The sequence below is a fragment of the Martes martes genome (genome assembly GCF_963455335.1).
Source record: "Martes martes genome assembly, chromosome: 1".
NCBI lineage: Eukaryota > Metazoa > Chordata > Mammalia > Carnivora > Mustelidae > Martes > Martes martes.
Genome location: NC_137888.1, coordinates 67,528,822 through 67,543,415, shown reverse-complemented (window position 1 = coordinate 67,543,415; position 14,594 = coordinate 67,528,822). Strand labels below are relative to the sequence as shown.

Below are 14,594 nucleotides of genomic sequence, written 5' to 3'. Positions count from 1 at the left end.
CCCTTCCAAGTTCCCTCCAGTATTTCTTTTCTCTCTTTAGAGTCCTCTCCTTGGAGCTCCCCACCTACCAGGGACCAAGACCTCATCTTGGTCCATTCCTCCTTAAGCTGCTTCTCTTCCCCTTTTCCCAGCATCCTTTGCCTGTATCTCTGGTAATCTGGCTGGCTGGGCTGCTCCACACTACAGAGGTTGCTAGAAGGAGGGAATCAGACCCCGAGCCATGCTCCAGGACCACCCTGCTCCCTCCCCAGAGAAATAAATGAAGAATCAGCCTGCCATCTTTACATCACTACAGCCTCTTGGTGTAATGGAAGGAGCACAAGACAGCACGCAGGGTAGCTTTAGATCCATTCCAAATAATTTTGAGGACTAAACTGGCCTCTTGGCCCTAAAGACAGAAAATGTCAGTGATGGAATTTTGAAGGGCACCACCTCCTTAAGGAGTGGAGGTATTTCACGGAGAAGAATGGAATTAGAGGCGCACGCCAGATCCTAAGCACCCAAATTCCATCGCAGCCTCCAGCTGAAAAAATTAATTGCCTGCCCTTTATGCCATTTGTCTTCTGCATGTGAACTGCCTCCTCAGAGTGGGGTGGGAGGAGAGAACGGGCCAAGCAGCATGGGGCAGGGTCCAACCACGCTGACCTCTCACAGCTCAGTTTAACTCCTGCAGTTACAAAGGGCCTCCACACGTCCGTCTCTGTGTCATCAAAACAGTCACTTTCAGCCCTTGTGGCCAGAACTGCCATTGCCAGAGCTAGAGGGATCACCCAAGTGTCAGCAGCAACAAAACTCCTAGGGGACGTTTCTGTATATGTTTTTTTGTTTTGTTTCCTTCATTTTGTTTTGCTTTTGTTTTATAGTGCCTTTTGATGGACCCACATGGTCAATACCTTGTCAGGCAAAACAAGGTATACCCAGCATTGCAGGGCATCAAGCATCAGACCTCACAGGGTTTAGGAAGCCAGTAATAACACCTCCTTCCATATTGCCCCCCAGGGGGCAGCAAGACGTCCATCTACTATAGTCACCACATGTGTATTGCTCAGGCTCATCAGGACAACCGGACACCTACAGGTGTTGAAACTCTGAGGAGGGTGAGCACCCTAGGGTGGGATCAGGATCAGAGCCAGCCTGTCTGGGCCGGTGCAGACACCCCTTACATTGCTCTTGCTCTTGGATGCTGGCTTCCATGGACCCTGCAGCTGTTGTCACTCTTACCCCTAGGCCTACGGGAGCCAAGTGGCAAGGCCAGGCTGGGCAGATTCTGCCTTCTGAACAGTCCCAATGTGACTCTGCGCAGCAATGGACTGTGACCTTGGCAGTGCCGAGAACAGCGAGGGGCCTTTCCATGGTTCTGAGAGGGCACAATTCATCTCTTAATAGTTTTATATATCCATGAAAAAGTGTGTGTGTGTGAATGCATGCATGTGTATGTTGTAGGTCCTTCAAGGTCAAGGTTGCCAGTAAGCCTCCAGCTCCCACTGAATCTGAAAAGGTGGCACGCTTAATCATTAGTAGAAATGCCAGCATCGTGCTCCTGGTGTGTCCAGGCTGAGCTGGATTTGATGACCGGGTGGGGAGAAAGATGCAGAAAAGGAAGCTCTCTGTGTTTGTCCGTGCGGCCCAGCAAACTGGCCAGAGGAGCAAGAGACTGCCCGCGGGTGCCTCTTCCCCCCAGCTCATCACAAACCAGATCCACTGGACAGTACAATCCAAACAGAAGAGGGAATCAGAATGTACATCTTTTGTTTGCCGTGGCAGGAGAACTGTTGAGCAGAGGAAAAAAACAAGCTGAGCTTAGCGCTATCAGCTGTTTCCTGGGGCTCACTCCTTCCTTCCTCCGAGGGGGGCCTGGCCGCTTTGTTCTTGTTCCCAGCTGCTCCTCTGCGCCTTTAAGCGGTGGCCTTTGCAGACCTCAGAGGAATGCGGCCTGAGACCCCAGGGGATTTAGCTCCGAGGCTCCGCCTGCGTGCTCAGCCCCAGGCTGCAGCCTCCAGCCTCCAGAGTGCCTACTTTTGCTCCTTGTCTGCTTTCTGCCAGCCACTTCCTAGGTGCAGTGGTAGCCTTGCCCCACGTAGCTTCCTGCCCTTTCTGACACCCCTGGGAGGACATCCATTTCAGAGAGACCCTGCAGGGGATCCAAAAGAGAGATTTCTGCAATCCTGCTTTCCCTAGCCACACAACCTGGTATCGTTCTGCTGTGGCTCAGATCCTAGCTCTACCAGTTACTAGCTGGTCACCCCCAGCCGGTTACTCAACCTCTCTGAGCCTCACAGCTCTGGCTCCATAGGGCCATGATAAGGATTAAAGCAATAAAACATACTGAGTACCTCCGAAGAGCCTGGCACACATCCCACCCTCAACAGGCATTAGAGACATGGTCACCAAGCCTGGGTTCCGGTTGTCCCAGGCAGGACAGCTCCACAAGAAGAAAACCTCCAAAGCCTCTAAGATTCCATCAGACTGAAAGGCAGGGCCTGGCGCATGGGCAGAGATCAATAGTTGTGATTCTTCCACTGTTGTGTGGTCTTCGGTGGTTTCATGTTCCCTGGAGGCATATTTTCATGGTGTCCCTAAGATGTGAGGAAGCAGGGCAACCGAGTGTGCTTGGCAGTCTAGAGGGGAGTGGCACGCTCCCAGCCCCCTGTATCCTGAAGTGCCCTGGGACCTGCTGGCTCTCTGTTCCGCTCCCGAACAAAGCACAGGTGCAAAGGCCACCTGAGCAGCTACAGTGCCAATAGGTAAGGGAGAAACAGTGCAACAAAAGGGCTTGTGACTGAGGGGTCTGGTCTTTGGCTTCCTGGAATAATCAGAGCAATCATTCCTTGAGTGCCTACCATAGGGCTGACCCTCTGCTAGGCCTTGATCTGCCCTGTTTCTTAATCTTCTCATCAAGCCTAAGGGGCAGGCGGTATTAACCAGGCTCACCGAAGAGGCGTGAGTTGCCTGGGGTCAAGTGCAGGGCTAAGGCCAGACTAAGAGGCATGTCTGTGTCAATTAAAGGAAGGCACTCTGCATGGCTTGGTGTGTAGAGCAGGAGTTGGCCCTCAGTTCTCAGTGTCCCTACAGCCAGGAGTCCCATGGGAGGGGTCAGCCTGCGCATCTGTGCCCAGCAGCCCCAGGAAGTGGCAGAACCAGGACTGGTACACACACTTCTTCCCTCTGGTTGGGCCTGCCGACCATCTTTCATCAGATGCACTTGATCTGGGTGGATGCTCTGAGCTTCTAACATGTGTCCATGTCAACAATAATGGTGCAATTTTTGGGTCCCTTATCATATCATCCTGCAGGAGAGTCCCCAACTGACGGCCCTGGAGACCTCCTGGCTCTCTCTCCTCACTGCTATAATTCGCTGGACAGTGCAGCGCCAGGGCCCCCCAGGTCCCAGGCCCTCTGCTTCACTCCCTCCTGTTCGCCTACTGTTCACTGTCATTCAACTCCCTCCTCCTGAGTGTCCTTCCAAGGCTGTTTTGTCATTTTCCTGCCTGAAAGCCTTCAGTGGCTCCCCAACACCCCAGGTGCTGAATTCGAATGCCCTTGTCAGACTTCTCTAGCTTCCTAGGGACATCTGCTATGCTCTCCAGCTGTCCCCTTTGTCACCCCCGTCCCACCCTGTGACTCCACATTCTAAGCAGCAGCAGAGTCACTTGGTTCTGTGCCTGAGCCCCAGGCCTCCCATTCCCGGCTTTTAGCTGGGCTGAATTTTTCAGCTGTGACAGGATGGACATTGTGGGCCGGATTGTTCCTTGTGGTGGCAGCTGTGCTGGGCACTGTAAGATGTTGGCGGCAGCCCTGGCCTCTACCCACTAGATGCCAGTAGCATTTTTCCCATCAGGACAACCAAAACATCTGCAGAGATTGCCAGAAGTCCCCTGGGGGCCAGAACTGCCTGCGGTGGAGGACCATGACCTACGCTGGCCCCTCTGCCTACCTGACTTCCTCCTTACCTGCCTAGCTTCTGTCCGCCTTGTACGTCTCAACTTGGTTGTCATTTCCTCCAGGAAGCCTTTCCTGACCCCATGATCCTATGTCAGGCTGGGTGCCCCTGCTGTGCACCCAACGTGGACAGCTTTGGTCACATGTATTTTCACTGCCCTTTCACTCGTCAGTCTCTTCCCTGTCCTGGGGACCTTCTGAAGGCAAGCACTTGTGCACCTAGTTCCCTGTACTTGGGGCCCAAGTCCGTACCTGTGACACCTAATACATCACCCCTGATGCCCCTTTTTGCCTTGCACCTCTCTCACTCCCTTACCCATCACTGAGGCCTGTCCATGCTGAGATCTTTTCCCAGTTCGTCCGTTGCGCTCTCTCTCCACCACCTCCTCTGTGGTCTCAGCTGCTGCCTTCTCTCACCTGAATTACAAACGACTGTAATCCACTTGAGATCCCCTATGATCTCTCACTTCAGACAAATTTTTTCAGAACAGAGTTCTAAGCACTTTGCCCCCTTGGCGAAATCCTTTCAAAGACTTTCTGATGCTCAAGGGGTGCCTGGGTGTCTCAGTGGGTTAAGCCTCTGTCTTCGGCTCAGGTCAGAGCCCCACATCGGGCTCTCTTCTCAGCAGGGAGCCTGCTTCCCTTCTCTCTCTCTGCCTGGCTCTCTGTCTATTTGTGATCTCTCTCTCTTTGTGTCAAATAAATAAGTAAAATCTTAAAAAAAAACAAACAAACAAAACTTTCTGATGCTCTTAAGCAAAAAACCAAAAGTTCTTAACATGGCCTGTAATGCCAGGTTTGGGGTGGCCCCTGCCACCTCTCCAGCTTCATTGGATCCACTCTTCCTTTTGCTTTGTGCTTTCCTTTCTTGGCTTCCCTTCATTTCCCCTAAAAGCAACAGGTACTCTGCACTGGCTCTCCCACCTGGAGTGGAGACTGTGGTGCTCTGCCCAGATGCCCTCTGTGGTTATGGTCTACATCACTACCAGACCAGCCTCTGTGCAGCTGAACAGTGTCCTGTGCTCAGTAGCAGCCCTATGGGGCATTCGATGCTGTGTGGAGGCTATCTTGACACATTTTTGAATTTGGATCTTGTCAGTTAAGTCCAGTGAGATCCTGGAGCATGCCCCTGGGGCGTGGGGCCTGGCTTACACACAGTCCTATCTCCCGCCACATTTCGACCTCCTAGCCATGGGCTCCTGGCTTTCTCCTCCACTGTCTCTGCTCAGCAACTGTTGTGACCCTCTGCCCCCCACCCCCAGGGGCCTGGACTCAGGTGCAGGGTTGGTCTCAGGGTTGGGGTCAACACCTGCTTTCTTGGGCCCACCTGTTGGGTGGGGCCCAGATGCCTCTGAGGGTCTTCCCCTGCTCCTATCTCTCTAAACCTAAGGGCATGTGACATTGAATATCAAAAACCACCAGACTTTCAACAAGATTAAGCGTGGAAGAAATGAGAGAGCTTTTGGTTGCTCTTTGAATGAGTGTCCCCCATTTGCAATTCGGGAGGTGCCTGATAATTTATGTAGTCAGCCCTGGCTGGGACCACTAAATACTGATGGCAAACAGCTGCACCTTTCCCTGGGACCGTTTTCTGTCCCAGGCAACTGCCTAGCCTAAGCTGCCCCTGCTAGCAGCCAGCCAAGGTGACTGACTGGCCCATGAGGGCATACAAAAACCTAACCTCTGACCCCTATTTGGGACAACTCTGAAGGGCCAGCCCAACTCAACAGCTTGTTGAAGGATTGACTGAGGTCTTGGTTCTACTTCATTGTGGATCAGCTTCTCCCTCTGCCCAGTCCTGCCTTCCTCATGCATAGATCTCCCGAGAATGTACCCTAATAAGTCTTCCACATGGAAATGTGTCTTCAAATCTATTTCCAGGAAAGCCAGCCCAAGACACTGCTCCAAGGACTTTGCTGATATCCCTCTGATATCAAGTTAGGTTGTATTTCCCTTATGGTTAACTCTTGGATCCTCACAGATTAAATCAAATCCTCTTTGAAGAGCTCCATACCACATCTTTACAGGATTTATCATAATTGAAACTTACATTCCTGCAAGTGATTATTATACTCTATCTTCCCCACTAGACTAAGTTCCATAAGGCAGAAAATCACATCCATTTTTTGCTCATCGTTCAATCCTCTAGGTTTAGAGCAGTCCTGGCATATGGGAAATGCTCACTACATACATGGTGAATGAAGGAGAGAGTGAACGAATGACTGCCTTTTGAATGAAGAGATGTTAAAAACAATCCTAAGGCTTTAAGGAATATTTTTGAATGCCCTTAATAGTAATAAATGCTTTGAGAATGGATTTGAAGTTTTGGTAGTAGTCAAAAATTACGAGGAACTAAATTTAGTTAATGATAGCGGTTATAGTTTTGGTGGAGACCATGTTTGACCAAGAAGTAACCAGAATTCCACTCCTATAAGGCTCTTCCACTGTTTCTCAGAAGTGAATTCTCAAAGAGAAAGAATTTTGGAGTAGGGTCATAATGATCATGAAATATGTAGGTGTGAATTTTGATGAAACACATTCTGAGATCTTTTAAAAATCACTTCTTCAGTGTGTGTCTAGCATCATGTTCAGGACAATAGAAGCTTCAGAATAAATGTGATGCCCAACCTCTGTCACCCATTGTCCCTTTGAATATGAGGAGTTCGTCAGAAGCTTCAGAGCAGGACAGGGTAACCAAACGTGTCACGAGCTTTAGGCTCACGGTTCTAACTCATTCCCATTCCTGACAAAAGAACATGTCTTAAGGATTCATGTTCCATAAAATCTGAAGGTCACTATTGTCCACTTACAATGAGGAATTTGAAAGTCCCAGCATGAACACCACCACCCAATGTTCCTATTATATTTTCTTGGAGTCGCTAAAAAAATGATGTGAATTAGTTTTATTGTATGCATGTAGATGTCAGCTGAGAACAGGCAGGAGTGCTTATCACATTTATTAAAAGTGAACACAGATAGTGGCTGGGACTATGTTTATTTATCTTGTGCCTATGTGTGGGAGGCTGGCTCTGTGACATTAGTCACATCGTTCCCTGTGTAGGTGGGGGTGCTCCTTTTTGAAGTCTTAACTCTGTCAGAAATTCAACTGGACTTGTGATTGGTTTTCATATCAGCCCAGCCTGAGGAAGATATGCTAATGTCATCACATGTACTCATTCTGAGCTCTACTGACAGAAAGGTCTTTTTTTTTTTTTTTTAAGATTTTATTTATTTATTTATTTGACAGACAGAGATCACAGAGAAGCAGACAGAGAGAGAAGAGGAAGCAGGCTCCCGCTGAGCAGAGAGCCCGATGTGGGGCTCTATCCCAGGACCCTGGGATCATGACCTGAGCCGAAGGCAGAGGCTTTAACCCACTGAGCCACCCAGGTGCCCCCAGAAAGGCCTTTTATAGCATTAAAAACCATAGGCCATGTCCTGCTTTCTGTGTGAATTTAACAAGGTAGAGTCAAAACTGTAAGTGCCCTTGAATCTGATGTACCTATGTTCGTATCACATATTAGCACTGTAATTTTGAGTGGGTAACTTAACCTCTCTGAGTCTCAATTTCTTCATCTGTAAAATGGAGCTAATAATATTCCTACATCATAGAATCCTCTTATAAAGGATCTAGATCTCATCATCTCTTGATAAGGGGTCAGAAAACTTTCAAGCTTTTCAAGCCATGGAGGTAACAGCAGTTATTATGCATATCTACTCTTTTTTGCCTAGCTGACATCCATTTCTCATTCTTTTCCACCCTGATTTTCCTTTGGAGAACATTCTTCTGCTGTCAGTCCCTGAGATGTAGATGGGACAGACCTTCTCCCTGGCTCCTGGGAACATCAGTGATCTCATCCTGGCCAGTGGAACTGGTTGTGGTTGGGCATGTGACTTGAGGTGTCCACTGAGTGTCTTCCCTGGGAAATGTGAAAGACCTGTTTGTAAGGAAGTGTTTTCTTTCCATGGGGTTGCTCAGTTGTAGCATATGTATGGAGAAGTTTGTGGCCTTTATGTGGGAATCACCTGAGTGAGAGTGAGGCTAACATTGAGGATAGCAGAGCAGGGAAACAGAGGGAGAGATTCTCAGGGAATCCATGGTTCAGGCACCTAGATTAAGCTAAACCATGAGCTTCTTAGGTATGAAAATCATTAATTTCATTTCTTAAGTAACTTCATTTTGTCCCATAAGAACCCTGATAGTCTAGCAAATCATAGTAACTTATTCCATATGTTAATCTTTTGAATTTACAAGTCTTTTCTTCCAACTAATTCAAAGACTATCTCATAGACACAAAAAACTTAGAGATGAAGGAGGCCTTGAGGCCTACCTAGGATGGCAGACAGTAAATCTGTGACACAGCTGGCATAGGGACCTAGGTTTTCCACCCCCCCAGCCAGCATGCTTAAGCATCCCTGCCTCTCCTGGTGTGTCTGCCTCCATCTTTCTCACACCGGAGCAGAGCCACCTGTGTCTTTCTTCTCTGAGGTGCCTCCTCCTTCTGTCACCACATTCAAGGAATGGTTCTGTGCTTTCCTCATTCCTTCCACTGAGGAAGATGTGTTTTAAGAGAAGGAAGTCCAGGTGTGGCTTTCTTTTTTTTTCTTTTCTTTTTAGGTGTGGGTCTTGATGGAGCCTAGGCCAGGGGGCCTGAACTGTGGACATAGCTCTGTTCAGAGCCCAAGGCCTTTCCTCAACCCCTATCACCTCATGTGTGGACCCTTCCAGTAGCTGCTTATGGGTCCCCCACCTCCAGTCTCTTTCTCCTTTATGTTATCTTACACAGTGTCCAAATCATCTTCCAAAACAATTACTCTGGTCATGCCACTTTCTTGTTGAAAAACTATCAATGACTCCCTATTGCCTATAGAGTGATGTCCAAAGTGCTTCACCTAGTGTCCCCCAAAGCCTGAAGGGGTCTGTGCCCCTCCAACACAACGAACTCCTACCCAGGGAAGAATTAGTCACTTGGGAGAATCGAGTCCATTCTGAGCTCTGTTGGAAAGGAAAACATTGTCCCTCTCACAATGTCCAGCATCTTGCTATCTTTTGATTAATTCCGATGCTATCATATAAAAACCATTCCTCCAGCTACCTTCCTCTATTAGTTCACAGTTCTGTAGGTCAAAATTTGGGCACAGCATGGCAAGGTTCTTTGGTTCGGATCTTACAAGACCCAAGTCGAGATACCCGCTGGGCTGCATTCTTACCTGGAGCTCAGGATTCTCTTCCAAATTCAGATGGCTATGGCACATGGAAAAGGCCAAAATGCCAGAGATATTGATCTTGTCATCCTGCAGCTGCTGAACTGATGCCAGCATCACTAATCTCCCCAGGACTTGTTACATAAGGAAAATAAACCTCTGTCTGGTTTAATCGACTGCTCTTTGGATTTTCTATGATATGCTGCTGAAATCAACCCTTAACTGATACAGCTCCCATGACTATGCCATTCCTACCACTCATCCTATTTCTTTAACCTCTTCAAGGCTCTTCTTCCACACCCCCTGCACATTGATATTCCCCAGCTTCCATTCCTGTCCTCCTCCCTCATTGTTTCCCACATGACTCAGTGGTGCCTGAAGCTTCCCAAGTCCCAATGACTCCAAATCCCAATAACTAGCCCAGATATTCCTCCATAGCACCAGACCAACAGGTATAAATGCCCAGGGAACATCTCTATGCGCCTGTCTCATATACAATGCAATCATCGCTGAATTTGCTAGCTTTTCCACAGTTCTGCTATTCCTTCCACTGGAGCGAAGTTTGTTCCTTTGTTCCTCACCTACATACCCAGCTAGTCTTGATGTCCTAGCAGGTCTCTTCCCAATGACACCAATCTCCTCCCACATCTCCAATCCTACTATTTTCTACAGGCACCCACCATCTCTTCCTGGGCCACTGCATTAGCCTCTTAACCAGGTCCTCTGCCTCCCATCTACCACCCAAACTGGTCTTTTAAAAATGCAAATCTACTCATGTCATTCCCCTTCTTAAAAGTCTTCAGTGGCTCCTGGGCCCCCACACAAAAGCACTCCAATGACTTTGCGTGATCCAAGCCCTACACATCTTATCAGCACCCCTTAGGTTACGGCCACATAAAATCACCTGCACTTTCCCGAATTTGCCATGATTTTTCTCACTTCCTTGCTTGGTTATCCTCTCTGACTTATAATTTTTGGAAACTGTACAAAAACAAAGTGTCAAGTGAATATTTAAGAGCCTGACTTGGGCCCTTGTCTTCCTGAGCTTTTCCCCACCTATGCGCACAGAAACTCAGTGGTAAAGACCTGCCAGAATCCCAGAGAGTTTGCATTGTTCACTTAACAGAATTGCTTAATTAATCAAAGCATTCATACCCTTTTAATCAAAGATTTCTCTGCATACCCCTTTGAACCAATTTGATCAAAATAAATATCAGTTGCCTTTGTCCTCTTCTATACATTCTCATTCAAAATTTCACCTTTATCCAAAGTAAAACATCCCATCCCTCTGCACTCAGTGGGAAAGGAGATGTTTACTTTAATGTGCTAAATTAGGGGTTTCTTCTCTTTCTTCTTCTTTTTCTTCTCCTATTAAAGTTTACCTGCCAGGATCCTGGAATTTTAGGACCCAGCCCCTAAAATTTTCCTGAGGAAGAAACCAAGGTTCTGTTGACTCAGGATCATGGCACTGGGGTGGTGGTTATTAGTGGAAGATACTAGACGCCCGTTATGGATTCAGCTCTTTCCATCTCACTGTGAAAGCACAGACCATCTCCAACTCACAAAGAAGGCTCCCTGTGCTTGCCAGGAGAAGAGAGCAAAGTAGCCCCCAAATAGCTAGTTAAGCTAATCCTCTTACATCACTCCACTTGAGGCAAGATGACAACATAAGGGCTTTAGGAAGAAGGAAATTAGAAGAATTATGCCCGAGGCTCTATTTGCCTGAGGAACAGATCAGCCCTCTCCCCTTCTCTCAGACTCTGTGCCCCACCTTTGGGATGGAGGAGAGCCACTCACCCTCTGTGTGACGGGCTTGCCATCCTGGATCTGCACAGCCAGCCCCAGGTCAGACAGCCTGCAGTTGCCAAGGTCGTCCAGAAGCACATTCTCTGGCTTCATGTCCCGGTAGACAATGCCGAGGGAGTGGAGGTGCAGGATTCCACAGGTCATCTGGGCTGAGTAGAAGACCACCCTGCTCATGGCCAGGCCCCGTGTGCCAACATTGTAGATGTGGAACTTGAGGTCCCCCCCGTTCATCAGGCTCATGACCAGGCAGAGATGGGACTTGCTCTCAAAGGCATAGGCCAGAGAGACGATGAAAGGGCTGCTGACTTTTTCCAAGATTTCCTTTTCTAAAAGAGCCATTTTCTCACCACTTTTCTTCTTTAGCCGCTTCTTGTCCAGTTTCTTGCAAGCATACATCTTACCAGTGTTTTTCACCTGGACAGCACATACCTTAAGGGGAGAAAGAAAGGGACCAGATGAGGAAGAGGTAGGAAGCGCTGGGAAGGAAAGGGGGCGAAGTTGATTTGGGGTGTGGAAGGGCAGAAATCAGGTGAGGTGAAAAGATGGCAGGCTTCTGAGAAAAGAGAAGCTGTACGTAATAGGGGTTCTTCAAGAAAGAGCTGAGACCCCCATGAGGTACCACTACACCTCCCACTAGGTGGGCCACAATGAAAAACAAGGGGAAACAGCAAGTGCCAGCAAGGGTGTGGAAAAACTGGAACCCTCATGCATCACCAGTGGGAACCTAAAATGTGGAAGATTTTGGCGGTTCCTCTGAAAGTTAAACGTGGAATTGCCATGTGACCCAGCAAATCCATGCCTGGGCATAGACACAAGAGCAATGAAAACAGGTCTTCAAATACACGTACATGAACCTTCGCAGCAGCGCTGTTCACAATAGCCGAAAGGTGGAAACAACCCAAGCACCCATCAACAGATGAATGAATAAGTGAAACATAGTATATCCACACAACAGAATATTCAGCTATAAAAAGAATTGAAGTACTGATATACCTATGTCGTGAATGAACCTCTAGACACTATGCTTAGTGAAAGAAGCCAGACCCAGAAGGTCATGTGTGGTGTGACTCCATTTACACGAAACATCAGAGTCGGCAAAACCATGGAGACAGAAGACAGACCAGGGATTGCCAGCGGCAGTGGCGGGGTTGGGGAGTAACTGTTAACTGGTACAGGGGTGATGAAAATGTCTTGGAACTCCGTAGAGGTGATGGTTACACAGCATTGAATGGTTACACAGTATGAATGTACTAAATGCCATTGAATTGTATATTTTAAAATGGTAGGTGGTTAATTTTGTTATGTGAATTTTACCTCAAATCATGTCTTTCTCAGACTCACCTTGGTAGCACATATACTAGAAAATGTTTTTCTACTTAAAAAAAAGAAAGGGCTGATCACAGCAGTGGTATATAGCTGATTCTAGACTTTACTTCAAGATAAGTGTTTTCTCAGATACCTGAAGTTTTTCTCAAATTACATCCATTACCACAATTAAAGGGAAAGGGAGAGGTACCGCTGTCCGTGTGTTGCTATCATTCTCCAAAGTGACCGGGGCACTTCGGTGTGCTTCTAGTGTAGACCCCCTGGCAAAGATTCTTGGCCAACTCCACATTTTGTTTCTTTCCTATGCCACTCTCATTTTATTTCCTGTGGTGGCCAGAAAAAAGATGTGAGAGTGAGCTAGGCATTCTCCATAGGTGGCACTGAAATTAGTTGTAAGTAAGTTCTCTTAAGATTTTTTTTTTAAAGGCAAAACAAACCCCTTTTATGTTGTGTACTTCACCTTCCAGTCTGGCCATTCTGAGACACTTACCTCCCCAAATCCACCTTTCCCCAGGACTCGGAACTCCTCGAAGTACTTTTCTGACACCGGCTGCATCTCAAAGACTTTCCACTGCAGAAACTTGTCATAGAAGGGGCTGGCCAGGAAATCCTGGAAGGGCTGGTCCTGCAAGAAGGCCATGACCTCGGCCTTGGCCTGTGCTACCAGGGCTATCTGCTCTTCCTCGGCAGAGGCTGCTTGGCACTTGGTAGCCAGTGCTGGGCTGAGGAAGGGGTGTGGGTGCCCTGGAGCAGGGGCAGCCCCACAAGTGGCCAGCAGCCCCTGTAGCATGCTGCCCTTGACAGGGCCCTCTTCAGCCAGCTCCCAGCTCTGCACCTCCTCCAGGAAGGCCACGGCCTCTTGGTACCGGGGCACAGTGGCTAGGAAGTCCCGAAAGAGGCGACGGCCAATGGGTTGCTGCTCACACAGGCTGTTGAAGTCCTGGGGCAGGGACTGGCGGAGCTGGGTGCAGCTCTGCGGCCTGGGCAGCGCCAGACTCCGGCGCCGCCGCTGCAGCTCCCTGCTGTCTCCGTCTGAGGTCTTCCGGGCTTGCAGGTAGGCCGTGTTGGCGATCAGGTTGTCCAGGCCCCCCATGTCGACCATGACTGAACACAGGGTACACTCCCGGCACAAGAAAAGGAAGGCTGGAAGGCAGTGGTGGGGACCTGGTCAGGTCTGGGGGCCAGCTGGATGGTTTCCTTGCCAGGTTCAGTAGCTTCCAGAGGATTTACAGCGAGAGCCCTCTAGTCTGTGGGTGGGACTGGTGGAGGGTACAGAAGGAGGTTTCTCTGGTAAGAAGCTTTGCTGGCTATGTATAGCTGGCCAGGGAAGGGCACACCACAGGTCACGCTCCTGTCCCCGAGAGGAAAGCAGCCTGACACACGTGTGGGGGCTACTTGTTCATCATGGGGGCCTTTTCCAGACGCCTCTGCTCCCTGAATAGGCAGCTACCACTCTCCAAAGGAAAGGAGTCCCCATCAGGTGGTCTGCTGTTTGTTGCTTACAGCATTATTTTGTTAAGCTGTTTCTAATTTGACATGTCTCCTGCCAGGCTCAAGCTATGTAAATGCTTAGCAGCACCAAGCCAAGTCAGGAAGAGGAACGGTGAGAAGCAGAAGAGGTTTTCTTCCTTGTCTAGCAGCCTGACTCAGAGCAGGTTCCGGGTGGGGGGACACTCTGAAATTTTGAGTCCTGAGATGTGTTCCCAGAGGCCCTCGGGGACTCACATTGTGGCCCTCGAGTGGGTGGTGGCTTTCCCACAGCTACTTGCATGCCGAACAGCCTGCAGCGATTGTCCAGTTATGGCTTTCCTCGTTCCCAGGAGCCTGAGACCTCAAGTACTAGGCTCAGAGAAGAGGGGGCGGTCATCTTGACCCGAAACATCCCATGAAGTGACATAAGCAGAAAGAGAACACCACTTCACCACCTGTGGTTGCAACCGTCCTGAGGGCACAGTCTACTGAGCAGAATCTGAATGTGAAGGAGCCTCCTGCGCTGAGAGGCTGAGAGCCCGGGCAGTGCACTTTCAGGCGTGGCCCCTCCACATCTTTGCCAACACCCCCTCACGAAGCCAGGAAGCTTCCCTTCACAGAGATCACTCAGAGCCTCCCCAGACCACGACCTCACAAAGAACAGAAATTGGTTTAGACAGAGATCAGGCTAAGAACCTCTGCTCCAAAAATAACACTTGTGTCCTACAGGGAAAGAGTACTCAGGCTTTTTCTTCACAAAGCAAGGCTAAGGCAGCTTAAAAACAAAGTCATTCAGTATTATGCCAGAGTTTAAAAGGGAAAAAGAGAAAGAGAGAGAAAGGAGGAGG

At 48.8% G+C, this 14,594-nt stretch overlaps 1 protein-coding gene across 1 annotated transcript in view; it reads right to left on the bottom strand.

Annotated features, from left to right (window-relative positions):
• The window catches only part of GRK7 (G protein-coupled receptor kinase 7), a gene marked incomplete at both ends in the record, with an annotated part of 29,792 nt that extends 16,414 nt beyond the window's left edge, over positions 1–13,378 (bottom strand). Inside the window, 2 exons of the mRNA XM_080821491.1 lie at positions 10,942–11,379; positions 12,767–13,378. Of these exons, the coding sequence (XP_080677617.1) occupies positions 10,942–11,379; positions 12,767–13,378 (1,050 nt within the window). The remainder of the gene's footprint in view (positions 1–10,941; positions 11,380–12,766) is intronic.
• Between the last annotated feature and the right edge of the window lie 1,216 nt (positions 13,379–14,594).